The 23,484-nt window shown below is 41.3% G+C and overlaps 1 protein-coding gene across 2 annotated transcripts in view; it reads left to right on the top strand.

Annotated features, from left to right (window-relative positions):
• Positions 1-23,484, top strand: part of MRTFA (myocardin related transcription factor A) — a 175,934-nt gene that overhangs the window by 114,370 nt on the left and 38,080 nt on the right. For both annotated transcript variants that reach the window (XM_061418616.1, XM_061418615.1), the window contains one exon: positions 22,109-22,174. In XM_061418616.1, the coding sequence (XP_061274600.1) occupies positions 22,109-22,174 (66 nt within the window). The remainder of the gene's footprint in view (positions 1-22,108; positions 22,175-23,484) is intronic.

Raw genomic sequence — 23,484 nt, 5'->3', positions numbered from 1 at the left:
TATGACTCAGGACTTAAGACTTTGTGCTGCTCTGTTGACTTTATATTCCAGGGAACTGTGGTGTTTTAGATTCCCAGTCTGATCATTACGAGCATCTTTAAATGCAGGAGTATATAGGAAATAGAAATGCAGAGTTCTTTTCATAAGTAGGGTCAGAATGGTAGTTTTAGACAACTGTCCTAAGCAATTGACTGTATGTTTTTCTGGCTTTAAACCACGCTTAGAACCCTGTATTTAGAATTCTGTATGTCTTCCTGATCTCAAGTAGACTCATATTTTACTTTCTACAAATATATATAAACATTGTTTTTTTTAATATTATCATTTTGTAAACTGCAGAAAAGAAATAGGCTGTGCATTAGATAGAAAAGATGCTTGATGTTACTTCTTTCGAGGTGAAGCAGGTGTCTGAAGAGTAAAGATAGTTCTTCCTTTAAATACTCAAAAGAAACTCAGTGGAAATAACTTCCTACTCTTGTGCTTTATTATTATCAATGAATCTTGAATAATATTTTTTCTTCTTTCTTAGTTTCTTAATTGTCTTTTTTTTTTCTTAATAAAAAAGTAGATTCTAAAAGCTGGCACATGTTTTTAGAGATAATTGTTTATAGGAGGCCATGTGTAACACTTTTCTCATTGCTTTAGCTGACAGTTGGAAATGGCTAGAAGGATAGAGACCAACCTTTTTTATTTACCTTTTATGGCATTAGGACCTGTGGTTTTCTTTATTAACAGACTTTGGCAAGGATCAGATCTGCATTTTGGGGGAGGAGTGAGCTTGAAGGATTGATCAGCCTTGAAAGATTGACGTTTTGTAGTTGAATACAACCTTCTGTTGCAGTGTTGCCCAGTACCACCGCTGTTCTGTCCACTGTGGTAACCACTAGACACACATAGCTTTGGAGACTTGAAATGTGGTTGGAGTGACTCAGAAAATGACTTTTTAATTTTATTTAATTTCAAATAGCATATGTGGCAAGTAGCTACCGCATTGAATACCACAGTTGTAGACCCTTCACATTCTGACCTTAGCCTGCTTTCTAGCTACTTTCTACCGCTCCTTTTAACGGACTTAATGCTGCAGCTAGACCGCAGCGTGTTGACCGTGTGTTTACCCTTACAGTGTTTCGTAGGCCAGGTCTTGGCTCATGCTTTTACTTTAGTTTTTTGTGGTCCTTCAGTGATGGTGTGCATGCTATGCTCCAGTGAAGCGTGCCTAATTCTTTTTGTACTCAATTGATTTATCATCTGCAGTCTCTTAAAGCACTTATAATACTGTGTTTGATTACAGTGATTTTGTTTTACATTTCCTGTTGTCTCCATTATATTTATATATTCCCTGGGGGCCTTATATGGTTGCTGTGATTGTACATATGTGACAGACTTAGCCTATTCTCCTTTTTCTCCTCCAGAATGCTTAGCAAAGTGCATTTATACACATGTGTATTTGTGTTCAGTTGTGTCTAATTCATTGCGACCCCATGAACTGTGGCACACCAGGCTTCTCTGTCCATGGAATTTTCCAGGCAAGAATACTGGAGTGGGTTGCCATTTCCTACTCCAGGGATCTTCATCGGCCCTGTGTCTCCTGCATCTGCAGGCAGACTGTACACCACTGAGCCACCTGGGAAGCCCAGCGTCTATTCATAGAAGGCGGTTGCTGTGCATTAGCTGAGTCTGTTAAGGTTATTGTGCGCTAGAGGGCAGTATCATGCCCATAAGCAAAATGCGGTGTGTGTCCCACAGTGATAGGTTTGGAGCACTCTGTCCTAATTCAGTTTTATTCAATCTCATATTAATAATTATAGCCTTCAGAAGGAACTCACATCTTTTAATTGTCAGTGATATTAATAACCTTTTCACATAATTGTCTTGAATTAGATTCAAAATATGATGTCAGGAAGATCCCCTGGAGAAGGAAATGGCAACCCACTCCAGTATTCTTGCCTGGGAAATCCCATGAACTGAGGAGCCTGGTGGGCTACAGTCCATGGGGTCACAAAAGAGTCGGATATGACTTCATGACTAAACAACAGCAACAATGATGTTGGAACCGGAGACTGGTGAGATTCTCACTGGAAAGAAGCGTAGTGCATCTAGGAAACACTGGCCAAGGCTTTAGGTGTCAGAGATGACTTCCTTGAGGGCAGAAGCCTTTTTATGGTAGACAGCTAGCGCTTGACACTGAGCCAGTGGTCAGGAACCTGAAGTTCTTGGTTTGATCTTGCCAGTGAGGAGCTTGGCTAAATGATTCTAAGCTGGGCAGACCAGTTTCTTTCATTGTGTAGTGAGTATAATATCTGCTCTCCCAACTGATAAGATTGTATGTGTGAAAGTAGCTTTGAAAAGTATTATATAAACGTATTGGGTTATTTTCCTTCTTAATTCCTACCTTTTACCAAGACATGTACATAGTAAGTGATTGATTATATTTATGACGTTAATTTTTTACATTTTATGTAAACCATTTACTCTGTTAAAGGTGGCTGAGAGAGATATTGATGCAATTACTCCCACCTAGAATGCATACACTGAGAAGTGATTATTGTCACAATAGTTTGGTTAAAATATATCCTGTCTTTTGATGTTATGCAGCTTTAAAATTGGGCTTCGCGGGTGGCTCAGCTGTAAAGAATCCGCCTGCCAATGCAGGAGGCGTAGTTCAATCCCTGGCTGAGGAAGATCCCCTGGAGAAAAAAAATAGCAACCCATTCTGGTATTCTTGTGTGGGAAATCCCATGAATAGAGGAGCCCGGCAGGCTTCAATCCATGGGGTCAGAAGAGTCAGACAGGACTTAGCAACTAAACAATAGCAACCACAAGCCTTAAAATTAATAATATGTGATGTATGTAAATTGCAACCCACTCCAGTGTTCTTGCCTGGAGAATCCCAGGGACGGGGGAGCCTGGTGGGCTGCGATCTATGGGGTTGCACAGAGTCGGACACGACTGAAGTGACTTAGCAGCAGCAGATGTATGTGTGTGTAAACTATGTATATATAGTTATATATAGAGATTCTTTCTCAGTCTCCTCTGTAATGGATTTATCTTTGTGTATCTTCTACCCTTCTTAATACTTAAAATATTCAGAATGAGTCAACTATTCTGAGTTTTTTTTTTTTTTTAACTCATTATAGAAAACCAGGTTTTGGAAATATGTATTAGGATATGTTCTTACAAGGTTTATGGGTTAGAAAAGGAGCAGTCCATTCTTGAAGGAGGATAGGGTGCTGGTTGCTTTTTGCTGAGAACAGCCATCAGCCTGGAGCCTTCTCTAGTAAATCATTAGCTGCATCAAATAAAATGTTCAGCCGAAGTTCACGCAATCTCACAGTTACTAAATGCTCTTGCCAAAGAGAGTTGCAGTCCTAATATCTGCAATCGAATCACTTCCTGTTCAGGCTTGCAGGTGGGGGAAACTGTCTGAAGCTGCAGTCCTGTAAGATTAGTTATAAAGAGCATGCCTTGGTGAGAGTGGCCTTAGTGATAAAAGTGTAGGCTAGCAAGTGGGGAGCTGCAGAGGCTACCCCGCGGATCCCGGGACTAACCAGACTTTGAGGTATGGATCAGGATATGCAAGTGCACTCCCGTGGGGCCACCTACTGAAAGCTCTTCTGGGGCATTCAGATATGTGCTGAGCACACTCGGGCACGGGGCCAGGCAGATGGCACATTTCTGCACCGACCTTCGGAGGCCCGCCAGGCTCCAGAGCTAGCATTGGAGGCGTGGCTCTGCTCTGGAGCGGACAGCCTGCGGGCCTGCGTTTCATCCAGCGTCTGGTCCTCCCCGCTTGAGGGGATGCCCTGGGACTTGGTTTGGTCTCCGAGTCTACCTAGGGGTTGGCACATACACTCATCCCCTTGCCCCTGCTCCATCGTGAAGTTGATTTTCATTGTCTGCACAGCCCCAGAACTGTCTCACATCCTCTAGTGGTTCCTGCAGATTGGGGGTGACCCAGGTTAGCCTTTGTGATGCTGCAGCTCCCCCTGGCCCTCCCCCAGCCTGTCGTCATTGACCCGCATTTTTAGGTTTGACTCAACCTTCCATCCGAGAATAGGTGGGGCTCAATGAGGCTGCAGCCCCCCGTCCCTTTATTTTGCTTTGGTGCATCCCTTGGACTGTGTAAAGGAAATTCGGGTGTGATACACAACTTGGGCTTCACCTTACCCCTCTCCCCGCCCTTTTCCTGTTGCCCTTTTGATTTGTTTTAATCTGATACTGAGCCTCTCCTCCCCCCAGTCACTCACCAGTGGAGTCTCCGAAGCTATTTCTGTCGGTTTAATGATCCCCAGCTGTTGCTGTAGTTCTGGTTGCTTTCATGCCCCAGAGAGGCAGAAGAGCCAGAGACAGAGGGGTCTTGCTTGTGTATCACACAGTGTGTCAAACACGTCGAATGCACTTTTCTGAAACAACTACAAGGAGACTTCTTAGGGAGGGATGTTATTAATGCTGGGACGATTCGAAAGTGCAGGAGGAAGGAAGCTATAAGCTGGTATCCGGGATAATTTAAAAATAAGCATTCTGCTAAAAGGCGTGGCACCCTCTGCCGTCACTCAGAATCATGCTAGAAGGTGCGGTGTGTGGTCACTGGGTAATCGGTTGGTCCCTTTGCATTCTACTTCCATTTTAGCTTTGGAGCTGCACTGTCCCCTCTGACCCATTGTATATGTTGAAGAGCCAAACATCTAAATTAAAAGAAGGTTTCTGTGATGGGAAAACAGAGAGAAATCATTCCTGAAGTGGCCAGAAGGCATGGATTTCAGTTCTGCTTTAACTTAATGCAGGTTTGTTTCGTAAAATTCTGTGTAAAACCTGCAGTAATGAAATGCTCCACTTGCAAACCTGACCACAGAAACTTCAGGAAATACAGAGTTGTAGTTCTCCTAACAACCCTTAGACCGCCCTTAGAGTTACTTACACATTTACTTTTGTGATGTCTTTACTAAGTAAGCCTGGGGGGATGGGGCATGGGAAAATCCTACAGTAGTTAGATGGGCTACTGTATTTTAATAGACTGACTTTTCTGATCTTGAGAATTTTAACTCTTCCAACGATTTTAGCTGATAGAGTTGTAGCTTTCACACCTCATATACTACGTGAAATTTAATTTTATGGATCTCGTTCTTCTGCAGAAAAGAATTTTGCTGCTGTTGTTCAGTTGCCCAGTTGTGTCCTACTCTTTGTGACCCCAGGGACTGCAGCACGCCATGAGGGGCCTACCTGCCCCTCACCATCTCCCAAAGTTTGCCCAGCTCCATGTCCATTGCATCAGTGATGCCATCCAGCCATCTCATCCTCTAACACCCTTTTCTCCTTCTGCCCTCAATCTTTCCCACATCAGGACTTTTCCAGTGAGTTGGGTATTTGCCTCAGGTGACCAGAATACTTGAGCTTCAGCTTCAGCGTCAGTCCTTCCAGTGAATATCCAGGGTTGATTTCCCTTAAGATTGATGGCCTCCTTTATCACAGTCATGATTATCCCACCATGTTGTGTGTTTTCAAATCCGTATTATAAAGATACAGAAGGAATAAATGCTCTCATATAGTTTTAAGAGAAAACTTTTTGGGCTCACTTCTGGCTTGCTGTGGAAGAACTACCCTGTTCCAAGTTTTGAATCTGTTCGCCTGTCACCTGCCCACAGCAAAGTTGGGTGCACATGTCAGCACCAGTTACACAGGGCATGCATGCTCGGTCACTTCAGTCACATCCAACTCTTTGTGACCCTATGGACTGTAGCCCGCCAGGCTCCTCTGTCCATGGGATTCTCCAGGCAAGGATACTGGAGTAGGTTGCCAAGCCCTCCTCCTCCAGGGGAATCTTCCCGACCCAGGGATCGAACCCACGTTTCCTGCATCTCCTGCATTATAGGCAGGTTCCTTACCACTGAGCCGCCTGGGAAGCCCCCACCAGTTATACGGCAGGGAAATAGCAAGTGAAATTTGAAGCAGCCCATGTTTTCTGGGTGAACGTGCAGAACTAATGTGACAGGAAAAGTGCTGTTCCTGGTGCCTTTAAAGCTGGAAGGGCTTGTTCAGACGGCTCTGCCAGTCTAAAGGAAGCACATTCCCAGTTTATCTCCATCTTTCAGACGTGTGGTGCAAGTACACGTTATTCTCAGGTCTTCTGTGGTGGGTCGTTTAAGCACTGCCTTGTTGATCCTCCGGCAAGAGACTGGAGACATTGAAGTGGCTGGCAGTTTGCAATCTGTCTGCTGCAGTTAGAAAAGATCACTTCAGGGGTGTGATGAGCAGCTACCCAAAATGAAATGGTGAGCCTCAGGTTTTTGAGGACGTGGGAGTTTAATTTATTTGCTTACTTATATGTAATTATTAGTATTTTTGCCATGACTCTGGCATTAAATATGATGTAATAGAAAAAGCACAGACTTTGGGATCAGACCAACTTGTGTTTGAACTCTGGCTCTACCTCTTACTAGCTGTGCAAACAGTAATTAACCTCTTTGAACCTCTTCTTCTTCATCTATAAAATAGAGGCAGTACGTACCTTAAGTAGCTGCCAAGATTGAATGAGTCCTTGTAGTAGGGTACCCAACTCAGTGACTGCATAGTAAAGTTCAGTGTGTTCAATTCATTTCTTAAGTCTCAGTTTCTTTCTCAAGACAAGTCTTTTCTAACTTTGGTACCTTTGCATTTGCTATTTTTGTTGCCTGGAATACTCTTTTCTCCAGATCTTTTCATGGTTTCTCATATTATTTAGATTTCTGCATCTGTCTCCTCAGAAGGGCCTTGCCTGTGAACTCAGTATAAAATGACCACCCAACCTCTCTCTCTTTCCTTTTATTCTACTGTATTTTTCTTCATATAATGTCCACTGTAAGTTATATAACTTATTTACTATGTTTTCCACAGTAGAACATACACTGTGTGAGGGCAGGGATGCCATCTGTCCATGTTTACTGCTATATCACCTGACACAGTGCCTAGCGCATAGTAGGTGCCTGATAAATATTGGTTTGATTAATGAATGAATGAGTCAACCCAGAACCTCCCTAGTACCAGGAAAGAGCCCCTGGCAGGTTGCAGAGAGGTAATTGTACCAGGAAGCAGGTGCTCTCCGCCTGTTCAGCATGGATGTTCCCACATTTGAGCTCCAAGTGGAAAGTGGGCCTGTGGAGTTCTCTGGGATCCTACCCGACTGCCTCCCACCTCTGGGAGGAGCCCCTTTGAATGACCTTTACAAGTGACCACTGTTATCTATAGTCTCTGTTTCTGTTGGAATTTGAATAGAGGGAGCCTTTTCAATTCTGGAGGTCTGGAATGCCATATGCTATTAGCTGAAATCACCTGGACTTTCCCCTGGTTCATAAGAATATAGATCATTTTTTTCCAGTCACTCATGCAGATAACATTACTAATACAGTGTCATTTTTAAAAGTGTGGAACTGGTGTGTGTTGTGGAAGAAGAGAAGCACAATATGTAGTAGTGGTCACAAGCTCAGCTTGTCGGTTGAGATAGAGCTGGGCTCCAGTTTCTGCTCTCTACCCTTTACCTACCCTATGACCTTGAGTAATTGCTTAATTTCCCTAAGGTTCAATTTTCTCATCTACAAATAGTATAATTATAACATCTTCCACATAGCTTTGTTTCAAGAATTAAATAAGATGATGCATGCGTGTTTCCACCATTTTATAAGTATTATTACACAATACAGAGCCCTTTTATTTTTCATACTTCAGTAGTTCAAGTTAAATTTTCACAAGCTTATCTTTTGTAAATTACCAGATTTACCAGCCCAGGAGAATACCTCATCACTGCCTGTCTCTCTGCTGGTATTCAGATTAAATAGAAGATATTTATCTTTTTTTGATAATACTATTTCTGATTTCTAAAGCAGATTATTTGAGAGATCATATTTACATATTTCATCAACATTACATATTAAGTCATATTTACACACTGTTTAGAGAGATGAGACATTTGTGGGATTTTGAAAGGGTTGAATGAGCATATCGCTAAAATAGTGATTTTGGTATGTGTAGTTTTTAAAGAATTAGGTATTCCTGTCTTCAAGTCTTCAACGTTCCATTGTTTATTGTATTTGTTTATGCCACAAATCATTTTATAATTTGAATTTATTAGGCTGTTATTTGTTACAACCAATCGTTTATAGGAATTAGTCATTTCTTTCTGTCGAACACATGGTAGCACTTCAGTTTGAAAACCCTGACCCTGAATATGTTTTCATAACTGATTCATACATCTCTCTGAAAGGAGAGTCAAAGTCATGGGTTTCTAAAATAAGCTTTTTGTTTCAGAATAATTTTGCACTTACAAAAAGGTTGCACAGATGGAACAGGGAGCTCTCGTATACCGTTCACTGGCTGCCCCAAATGTTAGCATCTTGCATACCTGTGGTGCATTTGTCAAAACTAAGATTAACATTGGTTACACTGCTAAGTAAACTCCACGCTTTATTTAGATCTCATTTGTTTTCCCACTCATCTCCTTTTTCTGTTCCAAGATCCAGTCTAGGATACCGCAGTGCATTTGGCCATATGATTTTTAGATGGTGGATCAGTAGGATCTCAGAGAAAATCAACTTTTCCTTCTCTCACCTCTACCTCCTCCTTTTTGTCTTTACTCCGTATCTGACTTTTAGCAGGTCCTTCTTTCTCTGGCAACAAATAAAGGGACCCTTCTGGGTCCGTTAACCACTGTTTTGGTATTGACAGCTCAGAATTTCAGGCACGTGCTTTGAACACTTACTGTACATTTAATTTTATTAATGAATGAGTGCTGATTCTTCTGCCTTTCTCTGTCTCTCACTCCTTATGCGTACCAGGTCGTCTGGAGTCCGGGAACAGAGCGTGCTGCTTCACTCACTGCGTGTCCCAGAACTGCCTTCCAGAAGGAAGCAGTTCTCCCCTCCTCTTCCCTCTCCCCCTCCCTCCTGCCCCACACAACTTGGGGTGTGATTTTAAACAAGGAGGTTTTTATATAAGGCCCTTTTACTCTGCAAAATAGAGTTTCTCTTTGGGGGTATGGTACCAGGTTACACTCCTAGCAGTTCTTGCTCCTGTCCAAGAGAAAAGCTATCTGATGTAAAGACCTCTAGTGAGACATTTATAGTCTGTGATATGGTTTTTTTTTTTTTTTAATTTTATTTTATTTTTAAACTTTACATAATTGTATTAGTTTTGCCAAATATCAAAATGAATCCACCACAGGTATACATGTGTTCCACTTTTCACATACATGAGGTTTTTTGGAGCTTCAAAGGGCAGGAGTTATTTTACCAAATTGTATTACAGTGAGAAAAATTGAGGCTAAAAAGAAATCCAGTGACTTGATTAGGTAGCAGCAGAGCCAGTACTGGAACCCCTGCCTTCCCATTCTTCCATGTTTTGGGTCTACCCTTAAAGGTTAGTACTGTTTAAAATACTGTTGTTTACATTAAAAGCACAGGCCAGAAATACATTTTTAGTGCCATGTACACTATGCTAGGCTTCCCTGGTGGCTCAGATGGTAAAGCATCTGCCTGCAATGTGGGAGACCCGGGTTCAATCCCTGGGTCGGGAAGATCCTCTGGAGATGGAAATGGCAACCCACTCCAGTACCCTTGCCTGGAAAATCCTATGGATGGAAGAGCCTTGTATGCTACAGTCCATGGGGTCTCAAAGAGTCAGACGCAACTGAGCGACTTCACTCACACTGTGCTAACTGTTCAGGCTGATATTCCAAGTTGAAGGAAGAAAATCATGAAATGGTCTAGAAAGCTTGAAAAACTCTGTATAAGGAGCAGGAGAAGAAAACATTGCAGGGATGCTGTAGGACGGGGCAGAAGTTGAGAGCCAGGACGCAGAGAGGCAGGGGAGAGCAGTGGGGCGCAGAGGCCTCCCCCTGTCTGTCACATCTCTGTAGCATCTGCAGGAAGGACTTAGAAGAGGCTGCAGTAAATAGGGGCCCACAGGAATGGTACTTTTGGGAATGATATCAGAAAATTACTTGAAACGTCAGTCCACACTTGTCCTACCCCACGTAGAAAGCCTCTTGTTTCTCTTTCTCCGTGACTTCCAGCGTCGGGTAGCGTCACCTTTGTATTCCCTTGGCACCTACAAATACATAACTATTTGAGTTTTTAAGAAACCAGCACTTCCTTTTTTATTATTTATGCACACGTGTATCACACATGAGGCCAAATGACTTGGAAATTGTCAGGGGCCCCAGTAGTAGGGCATGTGTGCTAGCTAAAGTTGCATTTTCCTGTGACTTAAGTAAAAATCTATATTACATCAATATCTTTCTCATTGCATCGTAATTATTCACTTTTGAGACCATTTTTCCCTCATTAGACTTAAGATTCCTCGAGCATGAGAACCATGTCTGTATTTCTAGCACCCAGCCCTAGCTTTGAGAGTACAGAATAATGTTTGAACGCATGAATTGAATTGTGGGCCCCATCAAACCACTTGGTTGGGATGTGGTGTCTGAGTGATGTTTTATTTGAAAATACTCTTCACTCTTATGCACACCTATTTGATGGTTATTGCCCTCAAACAGCCACTGAAGGCAGAGACTCTGTCTAGTGGCTACTTTATCCCCCCAGCAAGCTCAGTGTCTGGCACAGGCAGTAGATCCTCAGATTTTTTGAGTGAACGCCAAGGAAAGTTTTGACAAGGAGCTGAGGAATAACTGAATAAGGCACGAATATGAAGTACATAGGCATGCTCACCAACAAATGTGTGAGCCCTCAAGCAGCTAAGCAAATATATGTAAAGTGAATAAATGAAACTATGTCTTAACTTATTTTAAGACAGCTTACCCTGAGGTCTCTGTTTCTCACGGAGTGTTAGTATCTTAGATAATTGACTGTCACAGTGAAGAGGAGAGGTGGAACGTTAGTTATCGCAGAATATTAAAGAAGTAACTGTGGATTCCAGAGTCTGAATCCTTCATTCTTTATTCTTTCTTATAAAACGTTAATTACAACTTGTACTTACGTATGTGCAGTTTGATGTCTTGTTTCCCACTGGACTGAAAGCTTTATGTGAGCAGAGACCATAGTTGTCTCCAGCCTACTAGCCCAGACCCTAACATATTTATTTAGTAAATATGTTAGGTAAGTGCATGAGAGAATGCATGGAGGAGAACTCTTTGCTCATCCTGACCCCCAATCACTATTTTGGAGGTGATGCTGTAAAATAACCCAGGCAGCAGAAATGAGGAATAAATACCCTCCTTGGGGGGTACCTTCACTTACTTTTAAAAATAATTTAAAAATTGAGATGTAATTGACATAAACACCTTCACCTACCTTTACTCATATATTCTAATAATGAAACGAGTGAGCATACAGAGAATAGTCTGGTTTTCAGTGATGGGTGATGTGTTTTTACTATTTGGGTGATTTTGCAATTTATAGAATAAACTGAAGTATAAAAATACACCAGTGGGGGACACATGTACACCCATGGCTGATTCATGTGAATGTATGGTAAAAACCACTACAGTATTGTAAGGTAATTAGCCTCCAATTAAAATAAATAATTTACAAAAACAAACAAAAAATACACCAATAGCATCAGTATAATTCACTGCTGCAGAGATGAATTTGCTAATTATGAGCATGCTAAGCTTGCTCATAAAACCTACATTGTTCCTTCTCTCGTCTTCCCAGTAAAACACATTCTCCAGTTTGAAGCTAGGGGTGGTGTTATCTATTGCTGAACTGAATTGTATTTGTTTATGTCTTCTGGGATTGATATCTGAACGTTAATGAGGAGAAAAAAATGTACCAGTTATTATGAAATCAGACTTTGGGGATTTATAGAAGGAACAGAATTTGGAGTAAGAATATATACTATCTAAAATTAGTTGTAACAATATTCTAAACGTGCTAGGCTGTGTTCAGAATAGAACTTAGGAGATATTACATCATATCAAGTGCATTAGATTTAGATCAAAGACTCACAGAAACGAGTCGAGAGAGACCAGATTTTCTCTCTCTGAGGTGGTTCTTTCACCATTCTTTTCCCTTTGACAAACCTTCAATAGTAGAGAACACATGTACCCCAGTGTTCGTTGCAGCGCTGTTTACAGTAGCTAGGACATGGAAGCAACCTAGATATCCATCGACAGATGAATGGATAAAGAAGCTGTAGTACATATGTACAATGGAATACTACTCAGCCATAAAAGGAACGCATTTGAGTCAGTTCCGATGGGGTGGATGAACCTAGAGCCAGTTATACAGAGTGAAATAAGTCAGATAAAAACAAATATTGTATATTAAAGCATAAATGTGGAATCTAGAAAAATGATACTGATGAACTTAACAGGGAAGCCGTGGTGAAGCAGACATGGAGAACAGACTTGTGGAGAAGGGCAGGGACGCGGAAAGAGAAGGTGAAGTGAATGGGGAGAGCAGCATGCAAGCATAATCACTACATGTGTAAAACAGATGGCCAATGGAAGTTTGCTGAATGACTCAGGGAACTTAAACTGGGGCTCTGTAACAACCTGGAGGAGTGGGAAAGGGTGGGGAGGTGGAAGGGAGGTTCAGGGAGGAGGGGACATATGTACACCTATGGTTAATTCATGTTGATGTATGACAGAAAACAAACCAATATCATAAATAATAATGAAATATAATTTTTTAAAATGACAAATAATTTTTCCAGAAGAAATGTGTTAGAAAATGGGAATCCTCTCCTGTTACAAACTTTTAAACAAATTTGAAACAAAATTTTTAACTTAAAAACACTGAACATTGTTCAGTGCACAACAAAAGATGATGTACTTTGTTGTCGTTCAGTCGCTAAGTCATTGTATCGACTTTGGCAACCCCATGGACTGCGTTGGTGACCATACTCTTTACTACTAAGCTACCTAGGAAGCCCATGATGTGCTTTAAAAGCACTTAATTGGGACTGTCAAAAGAAAGGTGAATTAAATCTGCTTAATACTAGTTACTTGGGTTTTCCAGGTGTCGCAGTGGTAAAGAATCCACCTCCCAGTGCAGGAGACATAAAAGACTCGGGTTTGATCCCTGGGCTACAGTCCATGGGGTCACAGAGTCAGACACGACTGAACACACACGTCAGCTCACCCAGCTCAAGTACTAGATACTCAACCTGATTTATGATTGGCATCATGAACATGGATGCAGCATGTTTAATTTTCCAGAGTAAAGTGAATTTAAGTTAGACCAAACTATCATTAAATGGGGCAGCAGTTCTTAACCTGACACTGCATTAGAATCACGTGGCAAGTTTTTGAAAAACCCTGATTCCCAAGCCTCACTCCAGACCAATTAAAAACGTTATCCATGAACTTATGGTTGAGGGGTGGGGAAGGGTGGGGAGGAGGGATAGGTTGGGAGTTTGGGATTGACAGATACACACTGCTGAATTTAAAATAGATAACACAAGGACCTACTGTAAAAAATAAGTAAATTTTAAAAATTCTCAGATAATTTTATTTGTGAAGTAAGTGTTGCGAATCACTGGAATGGGGAAATAATGCAAGGATAAAAATTCAGCATATTTGGTTCTAGTCCTGGCTTCTGCTTTCTAATTTTTGTTGAGAATTTTTGTGTCAGTATTTATAAGCTGTGTTGTTCTGTAGTTTTGTTGTGGTCTCTTTCTGGCTTTGGTATCAGAGTAACTAATAGAGTTAGTTGGAAAGTGTTCCTTTCTCTGTTTTCTGAAAGAGTTCTTAAAGGATTATTACTAATTCTTCTGTTAAATTTTTGGTAAAATTTGCCAGTGAAGCCATCTGAGCCTGAATTTTCTTTTGAGGAAGATTTTAAATTAACAAGTCAATCTCTGCTTTTTATACGTCTGTCTGGATATTCTGTTTTTTGGGTTTTTTTTTTTTTTTTTTTTTTTTTATCAATGTCAATAGTCTGTGCCAGTCTAGGAACTGGTCCACTTTATCTGAGTTATCTAATTTGTTGACATGTGGTTCTTCATGGTATCTCTGTTAACTTTGTTAATTTCTATAGTTGGTGATAATGTCTCCTCCTACATTCCTGATTTTCTCTCTCTTTTCTTGGTTGTTCTAACTAAACATTTATCAATTTTGTTAATCTTTGTAAACAGCAAATTTTTGGTTCTATTGGTTTTCTCTATTTTCTACATAATTGCTTTATAATTTAAAGCAGTGGCATCACCGACTCAATGGAGATGAGTTTGGGTAAACTCTGGGAGTTGGTGATGGACAGGGAGGGCTGGCGTGCTGCAGTCCACGGTGTTGCAAAGAGTCGGACACAACTTTTGCGTGTCCGACTTCCATTTAACTTTCATTTAACTTTCATTCTTCTGCTTACTTGGGTTTAGTTGCACTTCTTTTCTAGCTTCTGATAGTGAAGTTTTTCTTTATAGCATGAGTTTGAAGTCTTCCTTCTATTTTCATACAAACATTTAAATCTATGAATTTCCCTCTAAGCATTAGTTTAGATATATAGCCCATAAATTTTTATATGTTCAGTTCAAAATACTTTCTAATGTCTCTATTATTTTTCCTTTGACCCATTGGCTATTTCATGATTTCAGTTGCTCAGTCGTGTCTGACTCTTTGCGATGCCATGGACTGCAGCACGCCAGCCCTCCCTGTCCATCACCAACTCCGAGTTTACCCAAACTCATCTCCATTGAGTTGGTGATGCCATCCAACAATCTCATCCTCTCTTCTCCTCTTCTCCTGCTGCCTTCAATCATTCCCAGCATCAGGGTCTTTTTCAAGGAGTCAGTTCTTCACATCAGGTGGCCAAAATATTGGAGTTTCAGCTTCAACGTCAGTCCTTCCAATGAACACCCAGAACTGATCTCCTTTAGGATGGACTGGTTGGATCTCCTTGCAGTCCAAGGGACTCACAAAAGTCTTCTCCAACATCACAATTTGAAAGCATCAATTCTTCAGCACTCAGCTTTCTTTATAGTCCAACTCTCACATCCATACATGACTACTGGAAGAACCATAGCTTTGCCTAGACGGATCTTTGTTGGCAAAGTAATGTCTCTGCTTTTTAATATGCTGATTAGGTTGTTCATAGCTTTTCTTCCAAGGAGCAAGCGTGTTTTAATTCCATAGCTGCAGTCACCATCTGCAGTGATTTTGGAGCCCCCCAAAATAAAATCTCTGTTTCCACTGTTTCCCCATCTATTTGCCATGAAGTGATGGAACCAAATGCCATGATCTTAGTTTTCTGAATGTTGAGCTTTAAGCCAACTTTTTCACTCTCCACTTTCACTTTCATCAAGAGGCTCTTTAGTTCTTTGCTTTCTGCCATAGGGTGGTGTCATCCGCATATCTGAGGTTATTGATATTTCCCCCTGCAATCTTGATTCCAGCTTGTGCTTCCTCCAGCCCAGCGTTTCTCATGATGTACTCTGCATATAAGTTAAATAAGCAGGGCAACAGTATACAGCCTTGACGTACTCCTTTTCCAATTTGGAACCAGTCTGTTGTTCCATGTCCAGTTCTAACTGTTCCTTCCTGACCTGCATACAGAGTTCTCAAGAGGCAGGTCAGGTGGTCTGGTATTCCCATCTCTTTCAGAATTTTCACAGTTTATTGTGATCCACACAGTAAAAGGCTTTGGCATAGTCAATAAATCAGAAATAGATGTTTTTCTGAAACTCTCATGCTTTTTCGATGATCCAACAGATGTTGGCAATTTGATCTCTGGTTCCTCTGCCTTTTCTAAAACCAGCTTGAACATCCGGAGGTTCACAGTTCACGTATTGTTGAAACCTGGCTTGGAGAATTTTGAGTATTAATTTAGTGTGTGAGACGAGTGCAGTTTTGCAGTAGTTTGAGCGTTCTTTGGCATTGCCTTTCTTTGGGATTGGAATGAACTCTGACCTTTTCCAGTCCTGTGGCCGTTGCTGAGTTTTCCAAATTTGCTGGCATACTGAGTGCAGCACTTTCACAGCATCATCTTTCAGGATTTGAAATAGCTCAACTGGAATTCTATGACCTCCACTAGCTTTGTTCATAGTGATGCTTCCTAAGGCCCACTTGACTTCACTTTCCAGGATGTCTGGCTCTAGGTGAGTGTGAGTGATCACACCATCGTTATTATCTGGGTTGTGAAGATCTTTTTTGTACAGTTCTTCTGTGTATTCTTGCCACCTCTTCTTAATATCTTCTGCTTCTGTTAGGTCCATACCATTTCTGTCCTTTATTGAGCCCATCTTTGCATGAAATGTTCCCTTGATATCTCTAATTTTCTTGAAGAGATCTCTAGTCTTTCCCATTCTATTGTTTTCCTCTATTTCTTTGCATTGATCGCTGAGGAAGGCTTTCTTATCTCTCCTTGCTGTTCTTTGGAACTGCATTCAAATGGGTATATCTTTCCTTTTCTTCTTTGCTTTTCACTTCTCTTCTTTTCACAGCTATTTGTAAGGCCTCCTCAGACAGCCATTTTGTTTTTTTGCATTTCTTTTTCCTGGGGATGGTCTTGATCCCTGTCTCCTGTACATTGTCACCAACCTCCATCCATAGTTCATCAAGCACTCTATCAGATCTAGTCCCTTAAATCTATTTCCCACTTCCACTGTATAATCGTAAGGGATTTGATGTAGGTCATACCTGAATGGTCTAGTGGTTTTCCCTACTTTCTTCAATTTAAGTCTGAATTTGGCAATAAGGAATTCATGATCTGAGCCACAGTCAGCTCCTGATCTTGTTTTTGCTGACCGTTTAGAGCTTTTCTATCTTTGGCTGCAAAGAATATAATCAATCTGATTTAAGAGTGTGTTATTTAATTTCTCCATATTTTTGAATTTCTCGGATTTTCTTCTGTTGTTAGTTTCTAATTTAATTTCATTGTAGTCAAAGAATGTACTTTGTATCATTTAAATTCATTTAACCTTATTGAAAGTCGTTTTATGGCCTAGTATATGATCTGTCCTAGAGCCCGTTCCATGTATGCTTGAGAAGAATCTGTGTTCTGTGGTTGTTGGGTGGAGTGTATTGTTCGAGTCTTGACGTTCTTGTAGATTTTCTGCATATTTGTTCATTATCAAGAACGAGGTTGATTGTAATTCATGAGTAGATAAATCAAACATTCTTTATTCTAAATCATGTAAGTATCATGAAGTTGAATTAAAATGGAGAAATCTTCTAGTATTAGTTGTATCTTAGGAATACCAGGAATGACATCTAATTTATTTTCTAGTGTATTCGTCCTTTTTATTTTAGTATCTTACTATGGCGATCACTTTTCATCCTCATGAAAACTCATAATTTCAGACTCAACTCCAACCAGGCCAGTCTGTCAGTTGATCATTTCTGGGTTTGTGTATCCTCCTTGGAACTATGAGAACCTCCATGGCTTAGAGTCAGATATCTTAGTGGGGTTTTGGGGTGGGGAGAAAAGATTTTTGAGAAGGCTTGTTTGCCTTTTGCTCTCTTCAAGCATATAAACCTCACTGAATTTCTAATACAGCTCTGACTTTTTGGGCTAACTTGTAATATCTAGTCAAGGAGCATTTCCTTTATTCCCAAAATCAGCAAGTTTATTTTGGAGCCTTTTCGTAACATAAATATTCTGAAAAGCTGCAGTCAAATTCATGGTCTTTTGATTATGTTTAAAGTTTCATATCCAGATTTAAAGAATGGAGAAAAAGATTTATCGGTGTTTCTGACAGAGCCGAGGTAATGGGACGTTCCTGCAGTCAGATTCTTCGTTGAAGAGGTCTTTGTCCTGAGCAAGGATGGTACACGGGGAGGGGTTTTGCTCTTTCCCAGTTATTCCTGTACTAATTCTTTGCTCTTCTCTTCTATTTCCCTCATAACTCACACTTCCCCTCCCTATTCTAGAAGTCTTGGGGAAACCAGTAATGGGTGAATACAAATGAGGTAGGAGCAACCTGCTGAGCTGCACATCTCCCTTCCCAGTAAAATACAGAACTTCTGACCAGTGGGAGCCACAGAGCCAGACTTGGGAGTATACCACCTGATAGATTCAATTGTTTGATACATTCAGTCCTTGGGCATCAGCCCTTGAATACCATTGGCATACCTTTGTGGTCTTACCGGGCAGAAGAACGTCAGGTTCCTCCCCTTGCTCTAATTTCCTGAGTAGCCAGTTGTTCAAATAGCAGTTGATCACCTTTATTTGAAATAGGTTGAAAACTTGGTTCTTTTCATGGGGATGGAGAAGCTCAGGTTCCCACTTTCTGGTTTGTTTCTTTTCTTTGAACCCTTTACTGGCAGGCAGCTCAGCTGATTCACCAGGCATCAGCTTCAAAGACATCTGTTCATCTATAGATAATAGGCTGCTTGCACAGATGCATTTAAAACCAGATGCTATATTAAATTTGTGGAATTCGGTAACAGTGAAAGTATAAAGACTCGTGCTTGTACATAAATAGGTATTTTTGTTTAGTTTTTTATTGACTTGGGGACTGGAGAGGAAATCTAAATGGTGATATACACTAACATAGAATTTATCGCATTCCTACTTTTAAAAATTGCCTTGATCTAGCACTGTGTTTGAAAATAATCACTTGAACTAGTGTTAGCTTTATCTTGGTGAGGGTGGTTGTGTATTAAATTATGTTCTCTTAAATGTGCTCCTGATCTGAGTATCTTTTGCAGTGAATACATAATATATGACTCTTATGGTATTTAAATTATTGAATGATTTCTTCTAAAATGAATAATCCCAAGGCCTAGAAACATAAAGGCGTTTTATTTAGACTGCTTAGAATTAAGAGGAATTAAGATAGACTAAGGAAAGGGGAAATTCATGTAAATACTGTTTCTTTGTGGTCAGACATCTCAGAAGGATTGTCGTATATATACACAGCCAAACAGATACCGTACACCATAATTCTGAATTTGCTGCTTATTTTCCTCCTTATAAACATTGTTAGGGTGAGCAGGGATTATGCAATGTATGAAATAATACATACCTGCTATCAGGTTGTAGCAGTACCCAGGGCATACTGACACAGGGCTAATTCTGTTACGTGAATGGGAAACTTGGTCAGATTGCAGATTAGACTAGAGTTTGGTATTAACTGCTGAGAGGCACAAATGGAATTTTCAGATAACTGAACTTTAATTTCATTTAGTTTGAGATAGAAAAGGTTTATTAGATGAATCTTCCCCTTTGAACTAGAGCCATTAAAAAAAAAAGCAACTAAACTCCATGAATCATAGACTTAACCTTTTGCTTTCATGAAGCAAGAAGTTTTTCAGTCAAGAAGTTTGCATAATGGATTCCTTATGGCCCTGTCTGTATATGGGTTTTTGGAAAGGCGCGCATTGCTATTTCAGAACTATTCTTGGATAATAGACGTATTTTTCATTCATTATTGTTTTTTTGAAGTGTTCAGACTTACTGCATTAGGTTTCCCTGTTCTCTGAAATGAAACAAGTTTGATACATTTAATCATTTTCCAGTAACTCATCTTACACTGGGCCTTAGAAACACTGTAAAATCTAACAGATTCCCCTTTCCCCTCTTACTTTATTCTGCCTGGCCCTCCTCTTTCTTCCAGGGAAACATATGGCACAGTATTAAGTATTTCCCTTCACTTTAGAATCACAGAGACCTGATGTGAATCCTAGTTCCTGCACTTTTGAGCCATTTGACCTAAGGCAAAAGTTTAAAGGTTTGGTCCTTAGTTTTTCCATCTGTAAAATGGAGATAATAATTGTAATATCCCCACAGGGCTTTTTTTTTTTTTTTTTTTTTAAGTATGTCAGTCATTTAATATAGGACTGACACGTAGCAACACTCAATGATTCCTCTTATAATTTTATTATTACTGTTGCTGCTGATCTATAATTTATTCTGAAATCAAGTTCTTAATTTAAATTTATTTTACTGAAGCTGATCTCCTAGACTTCTTTGTCCCTGGCCTGAATCATCTATGTCCCTCAGCCCCTTTGTCTGTCTTGGCACAGAATGAACCCAGGCAATCACATTCCGGGCCTGTTATCTTAGCAGCACAGGCTTTCAGGAGACCCTGGAGAAACAGAGAAGTGGGGAGCCCAGGTTCTGGAATCAGAATGCTTGAGTTCCGAACCTGTTGTACCTCTATTAGTGGATAACCTTAGGGAAATTACTTAATCTCTCTGGGCCTCATTTTCCTTGCCTGTAAAGTAGGATAATAATACCTGTTCTGTCCATTGGTTCTATCAGTGTTAGCTATTTAGTGTGGCTGTTGCCACTTTTATCTTTTATTCTGCAAGGCTTTCTTAATTTTAACAGTGTTAATTTGTAAATGATAATAATACCCTCCTATTTAGATTTCTCTGACTGTATGTATCATCATTTAGAGATGCAGTTCAATTTAAGAAACAAATTGTCAAATACCTACTGTGTATTGAGTACTATTGGTTGGGAGAGCATCATAGATTAATAAGATACATTCCCTGTCCTCCAGGAGTTTACATTATTTGGGGGTAAGTATTACACAGGGCAAAATATCTCTATACTTTTTATAACAGATACAAGGTAGTTCATCGGAGGCCTGGAGTAATTCTCAGTTGGGAAGGTCAGGTGATGAAGTGATGAGGTGGGCATTTCCAGGTGAAGTGAATTGTGAGTAATTGGACAATCCGGATTGTGGTGACTTAGAATGGGTGAGGGCTTCCCTGGTGGCTCAGATGGTAAAGAATCTGTCTATAATGCAGGAGACTGGGGTTCAATCCCTGGGTTGGGAAGATCCAGTGCTATCACTGCAGCATGAGAAGATGCAGTAAACTTGATAAAATAGGAGTGTAAGGAGGTAGCAGAGTTGAAGTTGGCTTAAAAATTTTAGTGTTAGTACTGGGGAGGAGGATGGTGATACCATTAAAGAGAAAAAGGATGGAATGTTGATTAGATTTGAGGAGTTGGGTGGGGAAGAGATGGCTCAGCAGGTAAAGAATCTACCTGCAATGCAGAAGACACTGGAGATGCAGGTTCCATCCCGGGGTCTGGGAAGATCCCCTGGAGAAAGAAATGGCAACCCACTCCAGTATTCTTGCCTGAAAAATCCCATGGACAGAGGAGCCTGGCGGGCTGTAGTCCAGTGAGTCGCAAAGAGTCGGATAGGACTGAGCGACTAGGCACAAGCAGTAGGTTTTGGACCTGCTGGATTTGAGGGTGGTCAGGAGACTGGTTACAGGTCTGCCATCTGGGGAGGCCGTCTTAAAACTGCTTTGTGGATGGGAAAGACAGACGTTAGGGTAATGCAATTCCACATAGATACAGGTCGCCCTCAGATGGGACTTGCAGGACCTTAGAATGAAGACTTATCACAGAAAGGAACTTCCCTTGGCCCGTGAGATCCTCTCAATCTTCCTTTTCTGAACATGTTCTCACTTCGCCTCTGATTGGAGGCCTTTGTCATTCCGCATGGTGTGCAGTGGTAATAATACCCTTTAGGTTTCACTCACATTTGAAATAAAGATAATTGGCTTTTAACTCTAAAAAATTCCTATTAACTTGTTACATCAGGTGGTGTTGCCAGAGTAGAAATAGGAGAAACCCCCTCATCACCCTCCCCTGGCCCGGATGTGCTTTGAATCACCTAGCTTTGTGTTTCACATCAACAGAAGGCTCAAAGTGCAGAGGAAGAGGCAGAGAAGAGTTGTCTTAATGGGAAAATAGTTTCTGGCCGAGGGAAGTGCATTGCTTGGTGAAAACAGGTATAATTTTTAGATCTAAAAAAGAAGATTTTACAAATAACCAATACTCCCTGATCTGTAACTCACTACACTTAACTGTGATAAACATTTACCACCAGGAAGAAGGCGTAGAGCAGCTAGAAAAAGCCTTTTCTGCTGGGCGGTGGTCCTCATTATGTTTTCTTTGAGTTAAGAATTTGTGTTTTTTCAGTCCTGGAGGAGGACACAGTGTTTGTTGTAGGAGGTTTTGAGCAATAGGCAAGACTCTGGTACTTTGTGGATTGTTATCGCCCTGCAAGACCCTTCGCAACTTCCTCTCGCCGCCCACAGCAGAATACGGAAGCCCTGCTGTATCAGGCCACTTCTGCAATTACAGCCACAGTTACCGGGGATCCTTGTTTCACACTACACCCTTGTGTGTCGAGGCTTTCTGTGCATTTGAAAATGTGTCTTTTGTGGTGGAACAGCTGCCTGAGCCTTCATCTCCCCTCTCTCTCTGCTGCCCTGCAGTGCTGCAGTTGAAGCTCCAGCAGCGCCGGACTCGGGAGGAGCTGGTGAGCCAAGGGATCATGCCGCGTAAGTACCCCCTGCCTCTCAGCCCCTGACGGAGGTGCTCTGGGGACTCGGTGTGTGTACCCAGTGTGCCACGGGAAGCACCTAACAGAAAACAGGGCCACCGGGCTCGTTTTTCGCTCCTTTCTTTGTCACACTTTCCCAAGTTCAGGGCCTCTCACTTGGCCATGGTTAAGAGACCTGTGCTCATTGATCAAGTTCAGAAAAACAGCATTCGGCTTATGGGTGCCATTGAATCACCCCTTAGCTTGTGAGCTGCACCTTTAAAAGGGTTTCTCCGCCCTGTGCCACTTCCCTTTGTAGGAGGAACAGATCGTGAGCTGGGGTTCTGTGAGGGAGCGCTCTCCCCTCGTGTGTTTAGCCTGAATGTTGGGGTGCTTGGGGAGGGATGGCCCTTTCCCACCTAGTATTCCAAGTCAGCCCCAGTTTTGTTTAGAGTGAGAGCCTCACATACCCTAGCCTGGTGTAACTGGAGTCATTGATGGGGTATTGTAGGGCGGGGCTCGGTGCAGAACCGCATCACTCGGGAGAAATAAAACCCATCTTGGAATCTATTCAAAGTAAGAAAATTTGCCTTTAATACCAGCAGCCTTATAAAACAAGCGGAAGCTGACACCAGCAGGGTTTTGCTCTTTTTGACATTTCTTTTTGAGTCATCTGTGGAGAGCTTAGGCTCTCCCTCTTCGTTTTTTTATCTTTGTGTGTTCCTGCTACTTGGGCACAGCTGAATGAAATAAAAATTTATATATCATTTACCACTTCCAGCTTCATAGTGGAAGGACTGATGTTTTAATTTTTTAAACCTTAACTCAGTGCCTGCTAACCTGCTGCCGCTGTATCTTGCTAGTTCTCACTCACTCATTCATTCACAGTATTTGGCTAACTGGTATGTGCCTGCTGATGCAGCAAGATAAACCCAGCTCCTGCTCTCAGGAGTTTTGCACTTACTAAGTAGACTGATAACGTAACAAACAGGGAGACAAGTACACTAACACCGTTGCTTCAGAACATGGTAAGTGCTCTGAAGTGAATGTAACCGGTTGGCATAGTAACAGATAACAGGGATGAGAGGGGATCACTTTGAAGAAGTTGGTCAAGAAAGGCCTCCTCGAGAAGGAAATATCTGAGCTGAGATCTGAAGGGTTAGTTGGGGTCAGTCATTCAGAAGCAGGAAGAGGGCCCAGGAAGAAGGGAAAGCAAGTCTGAGGGCCCAGCGCAGTTAAGAGCCTGGCATGTTTGAACACATCAAGGAAGCCATGGTTGCTGGGCCTACTGAGTGAGGGCAGAGTGAGGGCCAGCTAAGATAGGCAGGC

The sequence above is a fragment of the Bos javanicus genome, chromosome 5, assembly GCF_032452875.1.
Source record: "Bos javanicus breed banteng chromosome 5, ARS-OSU_banteng_1.0, whole genome shotgun sequence".
NCBI classification, from domain to species: domain Eukaryota; kingdom Metazoa; phylum Chordata; class Mammalia; order Artiodactyla; family Bovidae; genus Bos; species Bos javanicus.
This window is presented reverse-complemented; position numbering and strand designations above follow the sequence as displayed.